The 18,157-nt window shown below is 49.5% G+C and overlaps 1 protein-coding gene across 3 annotated transcripts in view; it reads left to right on the forward strand.

Annotated features, from left to right (window-relative positions):
- The window catches only part of LOC145518928 (uncharacterized), a 480,773-nt gene that overhangs the window by 72,842 nt on the left and 389,774 nt on the right, over nucleotides 1–18,157 (forward strand). The window contains exon 1 of one of the 3 annotated variants that reach the window (XM_081524199.1): nucleotides 17,846–17,920. The exons of the other annotated variants lie outside the window; for them this stretch is intronic. Coding sequence (XP_081380325.1) covers nucleotides 17,914–17,920 — 7 coding nt within the window. The 5' untranslated portion in view covers nucleotides 17,846–17,913. Of the gene's footprint in view, nucleotides 1–17,845; nucleotides 17,921–18,157 lie in introns of those variants that run through there. 3 annotated transcript variants of the gene reach the window in all.

An 18,157-nucleotide genomic window follows, 5' to 3' on the forward strand; every position in this document is an offset into this window, starting at 1 on the left:
TCAGTTAATGTGCTGAACAGCTTTCTATTTTAATGTGTGTGCATAAAATATGCTTTATTCATTTAAAGAAACCTTTTTATTCCAAACCTTTTAGTTTCAGACTGAGGAAAATTTCAGGAAAGGGCCATAGAATCTCGCCCCTGTTCACCCACTGTCACTGTTTTCCCTTGCTCTGCCTGTACTCGCGGTCCATTCTCTGCACACAGCTCACAAACACTGTGTATTTTTTGTGAACCACGTGAATGTAAGTGAGAGATGACCTTGCAGGTCACCTCCAGGTCTTTCAGTGTGTGTTTCCTAGGAGTAGGGAGATTCAATCCACAGGCACGGTACAGGGATCAATGTAAACTTCACACCAGACGGTAGTGTGCAGCTTATCTGCCACCCACACTCCAGTCTTGTCAGTTGACCCAATACGTCTTTTCTGACCTTTCCCCTTTTGCGCAGACTCCAGGTGAGGATCGGTGTCATGTTTAGCTGTCACGTCCTGTTAGCCTCTTTGCTCACAGCTTCATGTGCACAGTGCTTTGTGGTGTGGATACATGGTATCTGCTTATGTTCCCCTGGTGATGGACACACAGGCTGTTTCTGGTTCCCCCTCCCTCTGGAATAAGGAGTGTTGTAATAGTCAACCTTGCATACTCATCTTTTTGCTGCTGCTGCTGCTAAGTCACTTCAGTCGTGTCCGACTTTGTGCGACCCCGTAGACGGCAGCCCACCAGGCTCCTCTGTCCACAGGATTCTCCAGGCAAGAATACTGGAGTGGGTTGCAATTTCCTTCTCCTACTAGTCTTTTTGAATATATGGAATTGCTTAATACGTGGAATTGCTGAATCAATGAGTATTCAAGCATATGACTGATAGGTAAAGTGTTTACCAGTTCAAACTTTATCCACTTTCCACAATTTCTACCCTGATGAAGAGGTGTCCTACCATTGTTTTAACTGAAATCCAAGATTACCAGTGATGTTGAGCATACTTGCATAATTTTGTTTGCTATTTGTATTTACATGGTATTTGGTGTTATTTTATAAGTCCCATTTTTGTATTCTTTTCCTGTTTTTAGGATTCTGCTATGGTATTCCTTGTCTTATTGAAGAATTGCTTATTGGTTGTCAATTGATAACCTTGGACTTTCGGGTTTTTTTGGCCTTCCTGCATGTCTTGTGGGACCTTCATTCCCTGACCAGAGACTGAACCTGAACTCTGGTAGTGAAAGCTTGGAGTCCTGACCACTGAATCTCCAGGGAAGTCCTTTTTCTTATATGTTTTTTTTTTTTTTTAATCTTTTGGGGGGATTTTCTAAGTAGATAAATCCTTAGTGAGTGCTAATTTTGTTTTTTCCTTTCAGTATTTTTATTTATTTATTTGTCTTATGGCATGGTCTACAACAGGTAGTATTGTGTTAAATACGAAAATAATCACGATATCCTTTTCTTTTGGACACTCACAAAAAAGAGTTTAACATTTCATCACAGCATGATTGTTTGTCATAGGTCTGACTTAAACAACCTTTTACCAATTAAACAAATTTCCCTCTCATCTTAGTGTACAGAATATTTAAAAAGTCAGGAATGGTGTTAAACATTAAATACCTATTCAGAACCTGTGTGAATGGATTTCTCTCCACTTCTTTTATGCCTTTTTTTCCTCCCTGAAGAATCTTCTTTTTTTATTGAAGCATAGTTGACTTGCAATGTTGTGTTAGTTTCAGGGGTATAGTACAGTTACATATTCTTTTCAGATTCTTTTCCTTTATAGGTTGTTACAAGATGCTGACTGTAAGTTCCCTGTGCTACGCAGCAGGCCTTGTTGCTTTTCTGTTTTGTGTATAGTGGTGATGGTGCTGTGTGTCTGCTAATTCCATGCTCCTAATTTACTTTCCCGCTAATGCCTTTTGTATAAAGTAACCAGTATTCTAGCCCTGAGCCGCCTGGGGTACGTTGTGTCTGCACACCTCAGGTGCGCTTGCTCCTGGTGTGTGGAGGGCTCTGTGTTTTCATTGGTGGATGTAACGTCTTTGAGTTCAGCGTGTTTGGCTGGTATTTTGTCAGTGTCTTCCCTGGACCACCGGGACGGTGTCGTGTCCCCCACCCTCCGTGCAGGTGACGGAGCCTCTGCTCCGGGGACTCCCGGCCACACGTTCGGGTCCAGCTGCAGCCGGTCTGCCGTGCCAGCTTCCGTCCCTGTTTCATTTGCTGCTGGGTTTTCTCCTGTGTCTCCTCCTTAATTTTTATTCATCTTTCACTTTGCCGGTATCTGTCTTCTGGAGAGAGCCTTTGTTAACATCTGTGAGTGGGAAAGCTTTCAGAATCCTCGGTGACTAAAAATATTTTATTCCCACATAAAATCTAATTTTACTGAGCGTTGGAATGAAAATTCACAGTCGTTTTCCTTCACAGCCGCTGCTGTGCACCTGCGAGCAGCCTGATGACAGTTTGTGCTCCTTTGTGGGCGCTCTTGGTCTTGATGGTGGTGGGGGCTGTGCCGACACCTCTGGGGACCACCGCCCCTCCCTCCCTCAGCCCCCGTCTCCCCGCCCCTCCTCCTGTGGTCCCGTCCTCCCCACTGGCACCTCCCTCGCCCCCACCTCTCCTGTCCTTGCTCCTCTGGCCCCTGCTCCCCACCCTCACCTCCTTCCCTAGCCCCCCAGCCCCACCCCCTCCTCCCTCGCCCCTTCCGTCCCCACCCTGATCTGATCTGATGTGTTTATCAAACCCGTGTGGTCTGCAGTTTCCTAGTGGAATCCCAGGTGCCTGACGGCTTGTAACTGCGCCTCAGGGCCCTCAGCCTGTCCTCCTGCTTTATCACCATTGTTGCGTTTTCACTTCAGATGCCTTTATTCAGGTCTTTTTCACAGAATCTGGGCGCTGTTTCCTAGCACATGTTGTTGCCACGTTGGTGTCACAAGGGCTGTTTCTCTGCTTCTCTTCTGTTGGTGGAGTCAGGTGCCCTTCCATCCTGTCCTGATGTCATGCTGAATGGCCGGTTGTCTGTCCTTCTGTGCTTCTGAAATCCTTTGGGCCTGATAACAAATATTGTTTCTAACAAACAGAATTTTCCCTAGTGACCTGAATCAGGCTGGGGCCGGCCGCTACGTGTGCTGTGACAGTGACCTGTGAAGGGTCTGTCCTCCTGCTGTCCTGGGTCACGTTAGCTGCCCCGGGACCCTCTGGGCAGCCTGGGGAGAGATCCAGCTCCCCTAGGACTTAGCACAGCACACAGGGAAGCCTAGGTGCTTCCTTCTTTGGTGGCCGTGTTCTGTGAAGCCGCTGCAGACAGAGAGTGGTGGGCTCGGCGTCATGTTTTTAATAGCCGATCAATATAGGATGGTGTTTACGTATGTGTCTGTTGAAAGGCACCTTATTAAATGTATGTTATTGATCTGCTCCTTGAACTTGATGGCAAACAGTGCTGTAACTTGCACCTGAACAGACTTTATCTAACACACATGCTTTCTCTATTTTTTAAGACACGTCAGTTTTCTTGCACTTGGGAACCTTGGAAAGGACTTCAGCATGGGGTGTTGGGGCATTTTCAGCAGAGAAATCACCTATAAAAAGTGGAAAACTGCCACAGGCCGAGCGTGATAAGGACACTAGTGGTGCCAGGGCCAGAAGGGGGAGGGCCTGACTGAGCTCTGCGGGGGGGCACGTTGGTAAAGACCCCGTCTGCCAGTGCAGGGGGCAAGAGACATGGGTTCAATTTCTGGGTCGGGAAGATCCCTTGGAGGAGGAAATGGCAACCCACTCCAGTATTCTCGCCTGGAGAATCCTATAGACAAGGGGGCCTGGCGAGCTACAGTCCATGGGGTCGCAAAGAGTCAGACACGACTGAAGCGACTTAGCACCGCACTAGGGCTGTGTGCACCAGAGCTTTCCGTGTATTGTCACTCTGTGCAGATGACTCTAATTCGAGGATCGATTTTGGGATACAACACAGATGAATTTTAGCAGGTAGGTGAGTTCAGGCTCAGGGACCCCAAAAGTGAGGACAGGCTGTGTTGCCAGGGACCCACTCGGTCTCTGCATCCTCATCACCCCACTGGCCACTTCCCATGGCCCCCAATCCGTTCAAATAGCCCTCTGCTCTTCAGGAAATTCTCAGGATTTCTATGTGGCTGGTTGGATTCTTTCTTGATTTTGCACCATTTGAGAAATCTTTCAGGGGACATATCGGGCTCTGGGGAAAACAATCTCTCCTGCTGACTCTTAGACCCTCACTGCTTTTCTCTGGGCACAGCTTCAGTCTGAGCCATGGACTCAGGACTCCTGATTCACTAAGGCACAGGCCTGGTTGCTCACCCTTTCTCCTATTTAAAATCCTCCACCAGCTCCCGGCCTCCAGGACAGCTGAGACTCCTGGGCATGACTTGTGAGTCTCTCTACCGTCTGACCCCTGACCCCTGTCCAGTGCTGGTGCTCAGCTCCTCTCGCAGCCCCGCCCCCTGCCTGCTCCCTGCTGGACCCTGCACGGCCCTCTCCCAGGCTCTCTCCTGGGACCACCTTCCCTCCCCCATAGCCTCCTGGCACCAGACACTTCCCTGCTCACTCACCTGCCTCTTGTTCTCTTTCAGATCAGGTCAGGGACCCTTTGTCCATGAGGCCTCCGTAACTGCCAGTGCCTGTCTGCAAATCCCATCAGAATATCTGAGGTCACTTCTTTCATAAGATTTTATTGAGGAATAATTATGTTTTTGTTGTCGTTCAGTCATTCAGTTGTGTCCAACTCTTTGCGACCCCACGGACTACAACATGCCAGGCTTCCTTGTCCTTCACTGTCTCCCACAGTTTGCTCAAACTCATGTCCGTTGAGTCGGTGACACCATCCAACCATCTCATCCTCTGTCGCCCCTTTCTCCTCCTGCTCTCAATCTTTCCCAGCATCAGGATCTTTTCCGATAAGTCAGGTCTTCCTATCAGGTGGCCAAAGTATTGGAGCTTCAACTTCAGCATCAGTCCTTCCAATGAATAGTCAGAGTTGATCTCTTTTAGGATGGACTGGTTTGATCTACTTGCTATCCAAGGGACTCTGAAGAGTCTTCTCCAACACCACAGTTCAAAAGCATCAGTTGTTTGGCGCTCAGCCTTCTTTATGGTCCAACTGTCACATCCATACATGACTACTGGAAAAACCATAGCTTTGACTATACAGACCTTTGTCGACAAAATGATGTCTCTGCTTTTTAATATGCTGTCTAGGTTTGTCGTAGTTTTCCTTCCAAGGAGCAAGCATCATTTCATTTCATGGCTGCAGTCACCGTCTGCAATGATTTTGGAGTCCAAGAAAATAAAATCTGCCACTACTTCCACTTTTTCCCCTTCAATTTGCCATGGAGTGATGGAACCGGACGCCATGATCTTAGTTTTTTGAATGTTGAGTTTCAAGCCAGTTTTTTTTACTCTCTTGTTTCACCTTCATCCAGAGGCTCTTTAGATCCTCTTCCTTTGTGCCATTAGAGTGACATCATCTGCATATTTGAGTTTGTTGATATGTCTACCAGCAATCTTGGTTCCAGCTTGTGGTTCATCCAGCTTGGCATTTCACATGATGTTCTCTGTATATAAGTTAAATAAGAAGGGTGACGGAATACAGGCCTAGTCACACTCCTTACCCAATTTTGAACCATACAGTTTCATGTCTGGTTCCAGCTGTTGCTTTTTGACCCACATACAGGTTTCTCAGGAGACAGGTAAGGTGGTCTGGTATTCCCATCTCTTTTAAGAATTTTCCACTACTCAGCATTGTTTCTGCTTTGGCCCAGATGCTTCATTTCTTCTGGAGCAATTTGTAATTGCCTTCGGCTCTTCGCCAGTAGCATAGTGTACACCTTCCGACCTGAGGGTCTCATCTTCTGGTGAGAGATCCTTTTGCCGTTTCATATGGTTTATGGCCTCTTCAAGGTGAAGGGGCTTGTGTAACTCAGTGAAGCTATGAGCCATGTCGGACAGGGCTATAGATAGATAAGTCATGGCAGAGAGTTCTGACAAAACGTGATCCACTGGAGAAGGGAATGGCAAACCACCCCAGTATACTTGCCATGAGAACCTCACAACTGTATAAAAGGTCAAAAAGGTATGACACCAAAAGACGAGCCCCCCAGGTCTGAAGGTGTCCAGTGTGCTACTGGGGAAGAGTGGAGGGGAACTACCAATAGTCCCAGAATGAATGACGTGGCTGGGCCAAAGCGGACCCAATGGATGGTTGTGAATGTGTCTGGTGATGAAAGTAAAATCCAATGCTGCAAAGAACAGTATTGTATAGGAACCTGGAACGTTAGGTCCATGAATCAAGAAAAATTGGACGTGGTCAAGCAGGAGATGGTAAGGATAAACATTGACATTCTAGGAATCAGTGAACTAAAATGTACAGGAATGGGCGAATTTAATTCAGATGACCATTATTATCTACTACTGTGGGCAAGAATCCCATTCAAGAAACAGAGTAGCCCTCATAGTCAACAAAAGTCTGAAATACAGTACTTGGGTGCAGCCTCAAAAATGACAGAATGATCTTAGTTCATTTCCAAGCAAGCCATTCAGCATTACAGTATCCAAGCCTATGCCCCCACCACCGATGCCAAAGAAGCTGAAGTTGATCAGTTCTATGACGACCTAGAAGACCTCCTAGAACTAACACCTAAAAAAGATGTTCTGTTTGCCATTGGGGATAGGAATGCAAAAGTAGGAAGTCAAAGTATGCCTAGAGTAACAGGTAAGTTTGGCCTTGGAAAACAAAATGAAGCAGGGCAAAGACTAACTGAATTCTGCCAAGAGAATGCACTAGTCATAGCAAAGACCCTTGTCAACAACACAAGAGACAACATTACACATGGACATCACCAAATGGTCAGTACCAAAATCAAGTTGATTGCATTCTTTGTAGCCAAAGATGGAAAAGCTGTATACAGTCAACAAAAACAAGACCTGGAGCTGACTGTGGCTCAGGTCATCTGCTCCTCATCATAAAATTCAGACTTAAACTCAAGAAAACCAGGAAAAACACTAGGCCAGCCAGGTATGACTTAAATCAAATCCCGTATGAATTCCTAGTAGAGGTAAAGAGTAGATTCAAGGGACTATATCTAGTTAGCAGTGTGCCTGAAGAACTATGGACAAGGGTCTGTAATGTACAGGAGGCGATGAACAAAACCATCCCCCTAAAAAAGAGTGGGAAGGATACCTCCAATTAAACTCAGAGTTCCAGAAAACAGCTAGAAGAGACAAGAAGGCCTTCTTCAATGAACAGTGCTTAATAATAGAAGAAAACAACAAAAGGGGAAAGACCAGAGATCTCTACAGGAAAATTGGAAACATCAAGGGAGCATTCCACCCAAAGGTGGGCACAATAAAGTATAAAAATGGTAGAGACCTAGTAGATGCTGAAGAGATCAAGATGACATGGAAAGAATACATTGAAGAACTATATAAAAGAGATCTTAATGAACCAGATTACTATGATGGTGTGGTTAGTCACCCAGAGCGAGACATTCTGGAGTGTGAAGTCAAGTGGGCCTTGAGAAGCACTGCTGTTAATAAAGCTACTGGATGTGATGAAATTCCAGCAGAACTATTCAAATCCCTAAAAGAAAATGCCATCAGAGTTTTGCATTCATTATGTCAGCAACTCGGGAAGACCCATCAGTGGCCACAAGACTGAAACAGGCCAATCCTCATCCCAGTTCCCAAGAAGGGTGGTACCAAAGAACGTGCTAACCATGGGACAATCACACTCATCTCCCATGCTATAAGGTCATGCTTAAAGTCTTGCGTGCCACGCTTCAGCATTGTGTGAACCAAGAACTTCCAGATGTCCAAGCTGGGTTTAGAAAAGGAAGAGGAACTAGACATCAAATTGCAAATATTCACCAGATTATAGAAAAAGCAAGGGAATTTCAGAAAAACAGCTATCTCTGTTTCATTAACCATGCTTAAAGCCGTTGACTGTGTGGATCATAACAAACTGTGGAAAGCTCTTAGAGAAATGGGAATATCAGACCATCTTACCTGTCTCCTGAGAAACCTGTGTGCGGGTCAAGAAGCAACAGTTAGAACCCTGTATGGAACAGCTGATTGGTTCAAGATTGAGAAAGGAGTACGACAGGGCTGTCTGCTGTTATCCTGCTTGTTCAACCTATACACTGGGCACATCATGAGAAATGCCAGGCTGGATGAGTTACAAGCTGGAATCAAGATAGGCGGGAGAAACATCAACAACCTCAGATATGTGGATAATACCATTCTAATGGCAGAAAGTGAAGAGAAACTAAAGAATCTCTTTCTTGATGAGGGTGAAGGAGGAGAGTGAAAGAGCTGGCTTAAGACTAAATGTTAAAAAGACTAAGATCATGGCATCTTCCCCCATTACTGCATGGCAAATAGAAGGGGAAGAGGTGGAAATAGTGACAGATTTCCTCTTCTTGGGCTCCAAAAGCACTCTGGATGGCGACTGCAGCCATGAAATCAGAAGACAACTGCTTCTTGGCAGAAAAGCGATGATAAAACCAGATAAGATGCTGAAAAGCAGAGACCTTACTCTGCCAACAAGGGTCTGTATAGTCAGGGCTATGGTTGTCTTCCCAGTGGTCATGTATGGTGGTGAGAGCTGGACCGTAAAGAAGGCAGAATGCCAAAGAATTGATGCCTTTGAATAGTGGTGCTGGAGAGAATCCTGAAAGTCCCTTGGACAGCAGGGAGATCAAACCAGTCCATCTTAAGGGAGATCAGCCCTGAATATTCACTGGAAGGACTGAGGCTGAAGCTGAAGCTCCAGTATTTTGGTCATCTGATGCAAACAGACGACTCATTGGAAAAGCCCGTGATGCTGGGAAAGACTGAGGGCAGAAGGAGAAGAGGGCGTCAGAGGATGAGATGGCTGGATGGCATCACCGATGCAACAAACATGAACTTGGGCAAACTTTGGGAGATGGTGAGGGACAGTCCATGGGGTCACAGAGTCGGACACAACTGGGCGACTGAATGAAGAAACAAGGAAATGAACTGTTTATGGGGTTCTTGTGGCAAGAATACTGGAAAGTGAAAGTGAAAGTCACTCAGTTGTGTCCGACTCTTTGTGACCCCATGGATTATACAGTCCATGGAATTCTCCAGGCTGAAATACTGGAGTGTGTAGCCTTTCCTTTCTTCAGGGGATCTTCCCTACCCAGGGATTGAACCCGGGTCTTCCACATTGCAGGCAGATTCTTTACCAGCTGAGCCACAAGGGAAGCCCAGGAATACTGGAGTGGGTAGCCTGTCCCTCCTCCAGTGGATCACATTTTGTCAGAACTGTTCACTGTGACCCGTCTGTCTTGAGTGGCTCTGCCCAGCATGGCTCATGGCTTCACTGAGTTACGTGAACCCCTTCACCATGACAAGGCTGTGATCCATGAAGGGGAGGAGTCATTTACGTGAAATGAAATGGACAGATTTAAGTACTCAGTTAAGCGACTTCTGACAGTTGTACGTGACCATGTAAACACCCCCCCACAAGATAGAGAGCAGGGCCCTGGAGCCTCCTTTATGCCCGTCTCGGGGAAGCTTCCCTCCTGAGGTCCCCAGAGACGGTTACTTTCTGACTCTGTCGCCTTAGAGTGGTTCTGCCTCTTCTTTTGAACAGAGTGGATCCTCATGGAATGCACATGACTGGTTTCTTTCACTCAAAATAATGTCTTTAAAGACTCACTCATGTTGTTCACAGGTCAGTCTGTAGCTGTCTCCTGTTATTACTGGTCACGACTCCACCGTATGACTGTGAACAGACCGTGGCCGTGTTTATCCCTTCTCCATGGGCTGTTACCAGCGTTTGGCTGTCATGAACGAGATGAACCATCCTGTGGATGGAGGTTTTCGTTTCTCTTGGGTAAATTCTGGGAGTGGAAGTGCTGGTCCATGCTTGTGCGTTTAACTTTGAAAGGATGTGCACAGTTACCCTTGCCTTATGCTCTTTATATCCATCCAGTGACACCACGAGGTCCGGGCATGCCCCGCCCTCTCTGACACTTGGAGTCTCGGGGACCCTGCCACGTCTTCCTGTCACGGTTTCCGTATCAGGCTCTCGTCTATCACCTCCACGGCCTTCCTGTCAGGAACTGGGTCCCTGACTCTGGGTCCTGATCCATTCAGGCCCTGGCAGGGGGTGTACCCATGAAAAACAGATATTTTTCCCATTGACACCAGAAGTAAATGTTTACTAATGGGCTTCCCACTGGATATTTTTCTGAGACTCTTGAGGTTGGGTGTGTGTTTTGACCTAGAATTTCAAGAGACTGGAGGCAGCTTGATGTGTGTTGGGTTGAGGGGTCCCTGGAGGCCCCCACCCACGGACCTTGTCTGGAGTGAGCTGCTTCCTCCCTGGAGATTGACGCAGAACCTTCTCTGGATGTCTCACCTCATCCTGGGCCCCTTCCCCTGGGAGCTGGTTGCTGCTTCCAACCTGAGGCGAGTGAACGGGGCCGCGGGGGCGCCCGGCTCTGGAAGGGGTGAGCTCGGTGGGGCAGGCGGGGTGGGGCGAACAGTGACGTGACAAAGGGGCCTAGTTAGTGAGCAGCTGGAGGGAAGGATGAGGCCTGTCTGATGTTGGCTGAGCTGGGAGTTGGAAGACAGGTCAGAAACTGGAGAATTCAGCTTGTGTGACGCCTATTGCCCCTTGGCTCCGCGTTCCTAACAAAGTCATCAGGAGGATGAGGAGTCTTCTGCAAAAATGCATTTTGCTAATGATGCATATCAAACAGTTGCTATTAACTGTGAACTCGCTCTAGATTATTAAAAGGGCTTAAATATTGTGAATTAATGTTATAATTACTGTAATTGAATAAGCATTGCTACTTGCTTTAATTAAAGCCTCTGCAGTGCTTACACGGAAGAAGCACATTGATAAGACCATGCTGTGGGATGACATTTAAAAAAACTTTTAAAATGAGGCCACTTTTTAAAGGAAGCCACCTTACCCTATTCCTGGTGCCTACTTGTTAATCTCGTGTGCCGTACACACTGGCTGCCATCTGAAGATCTCTGTGCTGTTAGACACTCTGAGACTTCCTCCCGTGTGAGGACTTTTGTGGGCCAGTGTCCTGAAAGGTTTCTGAGCTCTTGAAGTTGTTCTGGGTTGTTGTGCAGAGGGAGCATTTCTTTAGAGACAAGAAGGTGATTTGTTGGAGGGGGAACATTGTGCAATGTCCGTTTATTCCTGATCCCGAGTCCGGTGGCTCTCTATGACCACATGGCTGCTGCCTGGGGACCCACAGACGTGTCCCGACCTGCAGCAGCTGATGCTCCCAGGGATGGAGCTGGTCCCCTTCCCACCCCCAGTCTGGCAGGGCATCGTCCTGCTGCCTGTGAAGGAGAGACAGAGATTCACTTGGCAGGATGCTTGCTCTGGTGTCCACCACAGGGAGACCTGTGTGTGCATCTGTGTGCATGGATTGTGTGCCTGTCTGTGTGTGTGAGCACGCGTGTGCCCCTGTACTGCTCTGTGTGCCCGTCTGTGTGTGTGAGCATGTGTGTGCGTGGATTGTGTGCCCGTCTGTGTGTGTGAGCACGTGTGTGCCGGTCTGTGTGTGTGAGCACGTGTGCTTCTCAGTGTAGGTTTGCAGCGGCGTTGGTGATGTTTGTTGAGAGTAAAGCGCGTGGTCCTTCCCCTCGTGGGTGGGATTCTTGTCCTCCCTGGTGGCCGGGAACTGTTCCTGCCCCCTCGTGTGCTTGCCCCCCTCCTCTTGCTGGGTGGCCCTCCCGCCTCTTGTCACCCACTGACATGAAGCCTCCATAAAGTCACGGTTTGTGGGCTCCCTGTGCCCTTTCCTGTTAACCCCTCTCCCTGCGGTCCTCAGCTCTTCCACAGATCACAGCTCTCACACAGATGACAGGCAGCCTGGCCTTGTGCACGCTCTCCTCCGGGCATTTTCTTCTCACTTCATAGCATTCTGGGCAGAGGTTTGGTGGTGAACACGTGTAGTTCTGATCCATAGTAAGCAGCCATTAAGTTGCATTATTACTAATATATCTTTATTAAATTGGAAACACTGATCATTTGAATAATTTGACAAGGAATCTTATAATCTAGATAACTTCTGGATGCACATTATTTGCTTTTTAAAGAGAAACTGAGGACTGGAGTGTTTTCAGGAGACACCATGGCTCTTGGTGGCTGTGGTTTAGTCACGAAGTCGTGTCCGACTCTTCTGACGCCACGGACTGTAACCTGCCAGGCTCCTGTCCATGGGATTCTGCCATTTCCTTCTCCAGGGGATCTTCCTGACCCAGGAATCGAACCCAGGTTTTTTTACATTGCAGGCAGATTCTTTACTGACTGAGCTACCTGCCATGGGTCTCAGTTCCCTGCAGAGCTCTGCAGGCAGCCTTCTTGCCTTAGGTAGAGCAGAACACAGCTGCCTTTGGAGGGCTGTGTTTGCTGTTGGGGGCCCTTTCCCGGAGCCTCAGGGGGAAGCTGGGGTTTGAGCACGCTTCTGCGTGTCAGGGCCCGCATGGTGGCTGACTGCTGGGGGCCCTTGAGGGAGCCCTGGGGTGCAGGTGTTTGTCCATCGGACACAGTTGTCCCGCCGCTGACAGACGGAACCTGGTGTCTGCCACAGTGGTGTCAGCGCCTCTCTGACTCTGGGGCCACATGTGTCCCTCTGCTTCTCCGCCTCGACCGTGTGGTTGTGAGGTCACATGTTTGTGTGGTCCTGTGGTCACGTGGTCTCATGGTGGTGCCAGGGCAGGAAAGGGTTCAGCCCATACCCTGGGTCCAGCTCTGGGCTAAACACTGAGGCCGCCTGTGAGAGTGAGTTTCACTGTGGGGGGAGCTCATGGCTGATGGAAGATCGTTTCTCCATCTTTTTTTTCTACAGCCCCCCCTGGAAGGAACTTTTCCCCTGGTCGGTACCTGCTCAGGGACACTCTGGATGTTGGCGTCCGAGCTTCGGCCTCTGGGGGGCGGTCACGAGCCGTTGTAGCACCTAAAGTTGACTCAACCCTCCAGAGCCCATGGTACTCAACCCTCCAGAGCCCATGGTCACCCTGGGGCTGACCCTTCCCCTTGGAGAGAAGTGGACAGAGAGCAAGGTTGTCCGCAGCTGCAAGCAGGGGCGAGTGGTCTTGTGTCCAGGGCCTGTTAAAATTGTAAACTTGGACCCTTCGGAAGAAGGAGAAATGTGTGGCGTTGAAAGAGACAGAGAATGTGTAGCAGCTCGACCAGGACGTCGGGCGTGAGGCTGAGCAGACGAGAGGCACAGGGCAGAGTGGCTGCTGGATCAGTTCTGGGGGGAGGGGCCCTGGAAGGCAGAGGCTGTATGGGGGTGACGGCCTCGTGGTCTGGCTCACACCGCTGTCCAGTCTGTGTGGGGTCAGGCCTGGACCCTGAAACCGTCCCTCCGGAACCGTGGCCCAAGGGCTGGAGGGGCCTGCCCTGCCCGGAGCCTCAGCAGCACGGCCTAGCGGGTGTCCTGCTCTGCCCTGGTCCCGGGAGGCACTGCAAGAGGTGCCTCCTGTCGGTGCAGCACCACACAGCGGCTGTGGACGGCGGTATTTGGCTCCAAGACCCCTTGGGAGCTGACCCCACTTCCCGTCTGCTGTCCGTTGTCCCCTGATCCAGCTCGACTGGCTGCTTCCCTGTCGGCACCCATCCCAGCACATTCAGAAGCCCTGGAGACCCTTCCCTGAGGGGCTCGATCTGGCCTTTCCCTGCGCATAAAGTCGCTGGGGGTCCTGGCTCTGGGGATGCCACCGCAAGTCTGCACCATCGAGCCGGTCCAGTCGCTCTTCTTGTTTCTCTGTTGACTTTCTCACACCAGCTGCTGCTGTGAAGGTGAACACGAACCGTCCCTCTGACACCCTGTCCTCTGCAGCCAGGGACCCCAGCCCCAGCGTCACCTTCTGGTCCCCGCAGGTCCAGCCTGGACGCCCTCACCTCGTCAAGAGTCACTCTCTTGTCCTAAAGCCGCCCCACACCTCACCCCATCTCCCCTCTCAGAATTAGTGTTTTCCTTATATTGTAGTTGATTTTCACTCACAGTCTGTCCCCCTGCTATGTGTGTAAACAGTATGAAAAATAATGTCCGCATGTGATTCGTTTTTTTAAAAACCAACTTTTTATTTTGTATTGGGGTAGCAGATTAACAATGTTGTGATAGTTTTGGATGAACAAGGGGACTCAGCCAGTACGTATACATGTATCTGTTCTCCCCCACACTCTGCTCCCATCCAGCCGGCCACATCACACTGAGCAGAGTTCCCTGAACTTTACAAAACTTATGCACTGATACGTAATCTTTCATCCAGTATTTCTTGACTGAAAGTGAGAGCAGCTCTGAGACCCCTCAGCCAGCTGTTGCAGATGAGGAAGCGGGGCTGGAGGCTGAGTGACTGGGGGCGGGGGGGCTCGGCTGCGGGGGAGGATTATGTAAGACACTCAGAACTCTTTAGTTGTCCATTCTGTCTTCTATGAAACTCAAGCAGCAGATGTAATTAGTATGGAGAGGCTGTGTCCTCGGCTCCCTGGGAGGTGGGAGCGCATGAAGCATGCTACTGCTCTGCGCTTCAGGAGAGGAGGGCGTCTCCCCGGGAACCCCGTGTTCCCACTTGGCAGCCCTTAGGCTGAGAAGGTCCATATAATGCATGAGTGTATTACACTTGAGCTGACTATCGATTGCAAATTAGCATTTTGCTGGCACTGGGAAGAAGTACAAGGCAAGGGCTTTCAAGGGAAGTTTGAGTTCAGTTATGGATGGAAGGACGGGTTCACTGTTGTCACACAACCTGCGGCCGTGGTGTGAGTGCTCGCTGCACTTCTGCCTGGGTTGGGAGGGTGCGGATGGTGAGTCTGGCGGGCAGCGAGGCCTGTGCTGACGCAGCTCCTAGGCGGCGTCTCCAGCAGCAGGAGAGGGCTGTGTGTTTGTGAGTGCAGGTCGCTGAGCTCAGTGTGGGGAGCCGTGTGGGCTCTCCTCCTTGTGATTCTGGGACCTCCAGGGAGGCTCCTGCTCTTCATCTTGGTTCTGTGTGTCCAGCTCTCAGAGCCTCACGTGTGTGGGCAGGAGGGTGAGCCGTCAGGGGCCCTGCGTGTTCGGAAGGGGATCTTGGGTCCCCGTGGGCCTTGCACGTTCACAGGAGCTCCTGTTCTCAGCTTTGCCCGTGGAGCTGTGACTGTCAGACGTGCTCAGAGTGATGGTCCTCAGATAGCAGTGCCCTGCCTCTGTGTCTCATCAAGGATGTAGCGACAAAGGACACGTGGATGTATTAGAACCTGCTTCTTGTTCTGCAATTTCCAGTTTGTTTATTTTTGCCTGGAAAACTCTAATTTGAAAATGTTTGAGGGTGCCAAAGTTAATTATTTCCTCACGCATCCCTCAAGACGTTTGAAACTTTCCTATGCTCTCTTCACTCTAGTTCAGCCTGAGTCCTCCAGAAAGGGCACTGGTTGCCATCACGGGTTCATGTCAGCTCCTCTTCCTGCTGGAAGCCCCAGATCCTCACTGGAGCAGTTTCAGTGGGCGTGACCTGCCCTAAGGAAATGGCACTTGCCCAGTTACTTCCCTCCTCTTATGCCCTAGAGTGGGGTTTCTGTGAAGTTGTATCGTGGTGTGAGTCTGAGAAGGGAAGGTTAGTTTTTCCTCCCTGCCCCTCCCCCCACCCTGCTATCTTCCTCCCAAATTCTCACTCCTTCTGAGCAGTTGCCGAGCTCCAGGGAGGCTGTTTCTGTGACCAGTGAGGGGGCCGTTTTGGCCTGCTGAGGAGGTGTCTGGATTAGAGCTGCTTGTCACCAGCTGCCTTCATCTTATTTTTTACGTCTTCCTCAACTCGCTCCTTCTCTACTGATCTTCTCTGAAACACAATCCAGACCCCAAATCAGGCTGATTCGGCTTATAGGAGGGTGGTCTTGTGTCCATGGTCTTGAACTCCCAAAGTACCTGGAATTTCTAAGGTTGCGGAGGTGTCTGTACTGTGAGTTTAAGCTGAAGTTTCCAGGGTCCTACATACCGCTGTGGGCTAATCTTTTCTTGTTTGTTTGGATGGGAGCCAGTCTGGGAATCTTACCAACACTTATATTCATGTGTCTGTGGGAAACTGCAGATTTCATCCTGCTCGGTTAGTTCCTGCTGGGTTTTCCCAGCTAGGTCTTCCATTTTGAAGAAGAAGAATGCTGTCTGTTGCTGATTTCCTTTGCATATAATCTTTGCTGAGAGTGTTTGGAAACCCCTTGGAAAACCAGGGATAAGGTATTGTCTTAGAACAGAAGATGCCAGACAGCATTTTGCTGGGACAGAGTGGTAGCTCAGTCCATGGTTACAAGTGCCAGACGCTGAGCTCACAGTGGGTCCCAGATTCTCCAGGACCTCTGGGGTCCAGTCGTTGAAGCAGGATTGAAGGGCTCCTGTGAGGGTGCTGAGGCTGGCTCTCTCTCCAGCTCCGACCCTGCTCCAGATTGCCGTGGTCTTGCCGGTGGCCTTCCCCATCGGCAGCCCATGGCCTGCAGCCTCCCCTCATCACGGGCAGCCACTCCAGGAAAAGTGTGACTGTCCTTTGGTCAGTGAGTAGCAGGCACATCCTGACCAGTTGCTGTGCTCAGGGGGGACTGGCTGACCGAGCAAGGTCTGGATTGTGCCCACCCTGAGCATGGCAGAGTCCTTTTGATTGGGGGAGGGCGGTCCCAAAGGAGAAGGAAGGCAAGACCCGAGGCAGAGGACTTCCTACTCTATAGACAGAGACGACACACTTGTAACTTCTTCCCTAGAAGTCATTTTTAACTCCTTGGTTGTTTACTCTGTCTGGTACATGCTGCAATGTTAGAGGCACTTTTTTGCAGAGAGGTCATGATTGATCAAACAGCTCTGCTTTCTGTACCTGCCATTAAGTGAGACAGCAAAGTGTTCCTGTTCAATAACGGTTTTATGCTCATCATTCTTCTTGTGAAAGAGGGTCTGTAAATTAGATGGCAATACATAAATGAAAATTATCCTTTCTATGAGATGACCAGGACACAAAGAGCAAGACCAGGAGGAATGACAGGCCCCAATATTGAGTAGCTGTGACTGTGACTTGGGCTCGTGTGAACTCTGGTCTCCCGAGGACGGAGGGTCTCACTGTGGTCATAAGAGGCACGGGCTTGAGTCCTGCGTATCCTGCTTGGGCAGAGAACCTTAGTCATTCTTGACTCAGAGAATTTCAGCAGCTTCTGCAAATGTTGGATTCTTCATACGCTCTTGGGGTTTTTATTTCCTTTTTGAGAGGCTTTGCTTCCTGCGGGTCTGCCTGGCAGGCTCGCAGCACGAACCATTCGTGTTCTGTCCCTGAACCTCTGCTGTCCTCTGGCCTGGTGTCCGGGGACGGATGCTCAGCCTTAGGCTCGTGCTGCACTCTGCCTTCCCGTCTCTGCCTCTAGCTCTTGTTTTATGCTCCTCCAAGCCCGAGGAGTGGGATAGCATCCGTATTTGTTTATCTGTTTCCTGCATGACCTCTGGTTGCTTTTACCCTGTAACCAAAAGGCAGTTTTCTTTCTTTCCCTTTTTACTGTTACCTGTTTTCGTTTTGATCTTGAAACTGCTTTTGAAACGGGGACAGTGGCTAAAAGGACCGTAAGGAGGGGCTGGGGAATGAGTGAAGAGCAGGGGGGACCTGTGGGACGGGGTGCGCTGGGCCTGGCTGTCACCTAGGTGCCGAGTGGATTTGGGGCTTCCCAGGGCCCAGGGCACCAGGAGGTCCCTGCTCCTGACGTCTAGGGCCCGAGTCAGGGTCCTGGCGGTGGCTCCTGTGGGCGTGCTGTTTCCTGCCCCCGTCTCAGCTTCTCCTGTTTGCTCATGGGTGTGGTTCCCGCCCTTGGTTGTTGTGAAGGTCAGAGAAGGTTACAGGCTTTCAGTGTTGCTCTGCTGTCCCCACCTCTGGCTGAAGTCTTTTAATTCCTCTACTATCACTTATTCTTGGAATGCTTGGTAAGTTAATATGGTCAAAGAGCATATTGTTCTGAAATGCTGCCTATTACTTTTTTTAGTATTAATTAAATTATGGAGCAAATGTATAGGAAAGTGTTTGGTGCACATGTTGCAGATCTTGTGCTAATAGCAGCATAGTGCTTGTAAAGCAATCGCAAATACGAAGCCACAAGTGCCGAGTGTGCAGATAATTGGATCTCACACTTAGCGCTTTGCCACCTATTGTTTTTGAATCTT

Source organism: Giraffa tippelskirchi, chromosome 8 (assembly GCF_054371585.1).
Source record: "Giraffa tippelskirchi isolate mGirTip1 chromosome 8, T2T-mGirTip1v1.2.pri, whole genome shotgun sequence".
In the NCBI taxonomy this organism is placed as follows: domain Eukaryota; kingdom Metazoa; phylum Chordata; class Mammalia; order Artiodactyla; family Giraffidae; genus Giraffa; species Giraffa tippelskirchi.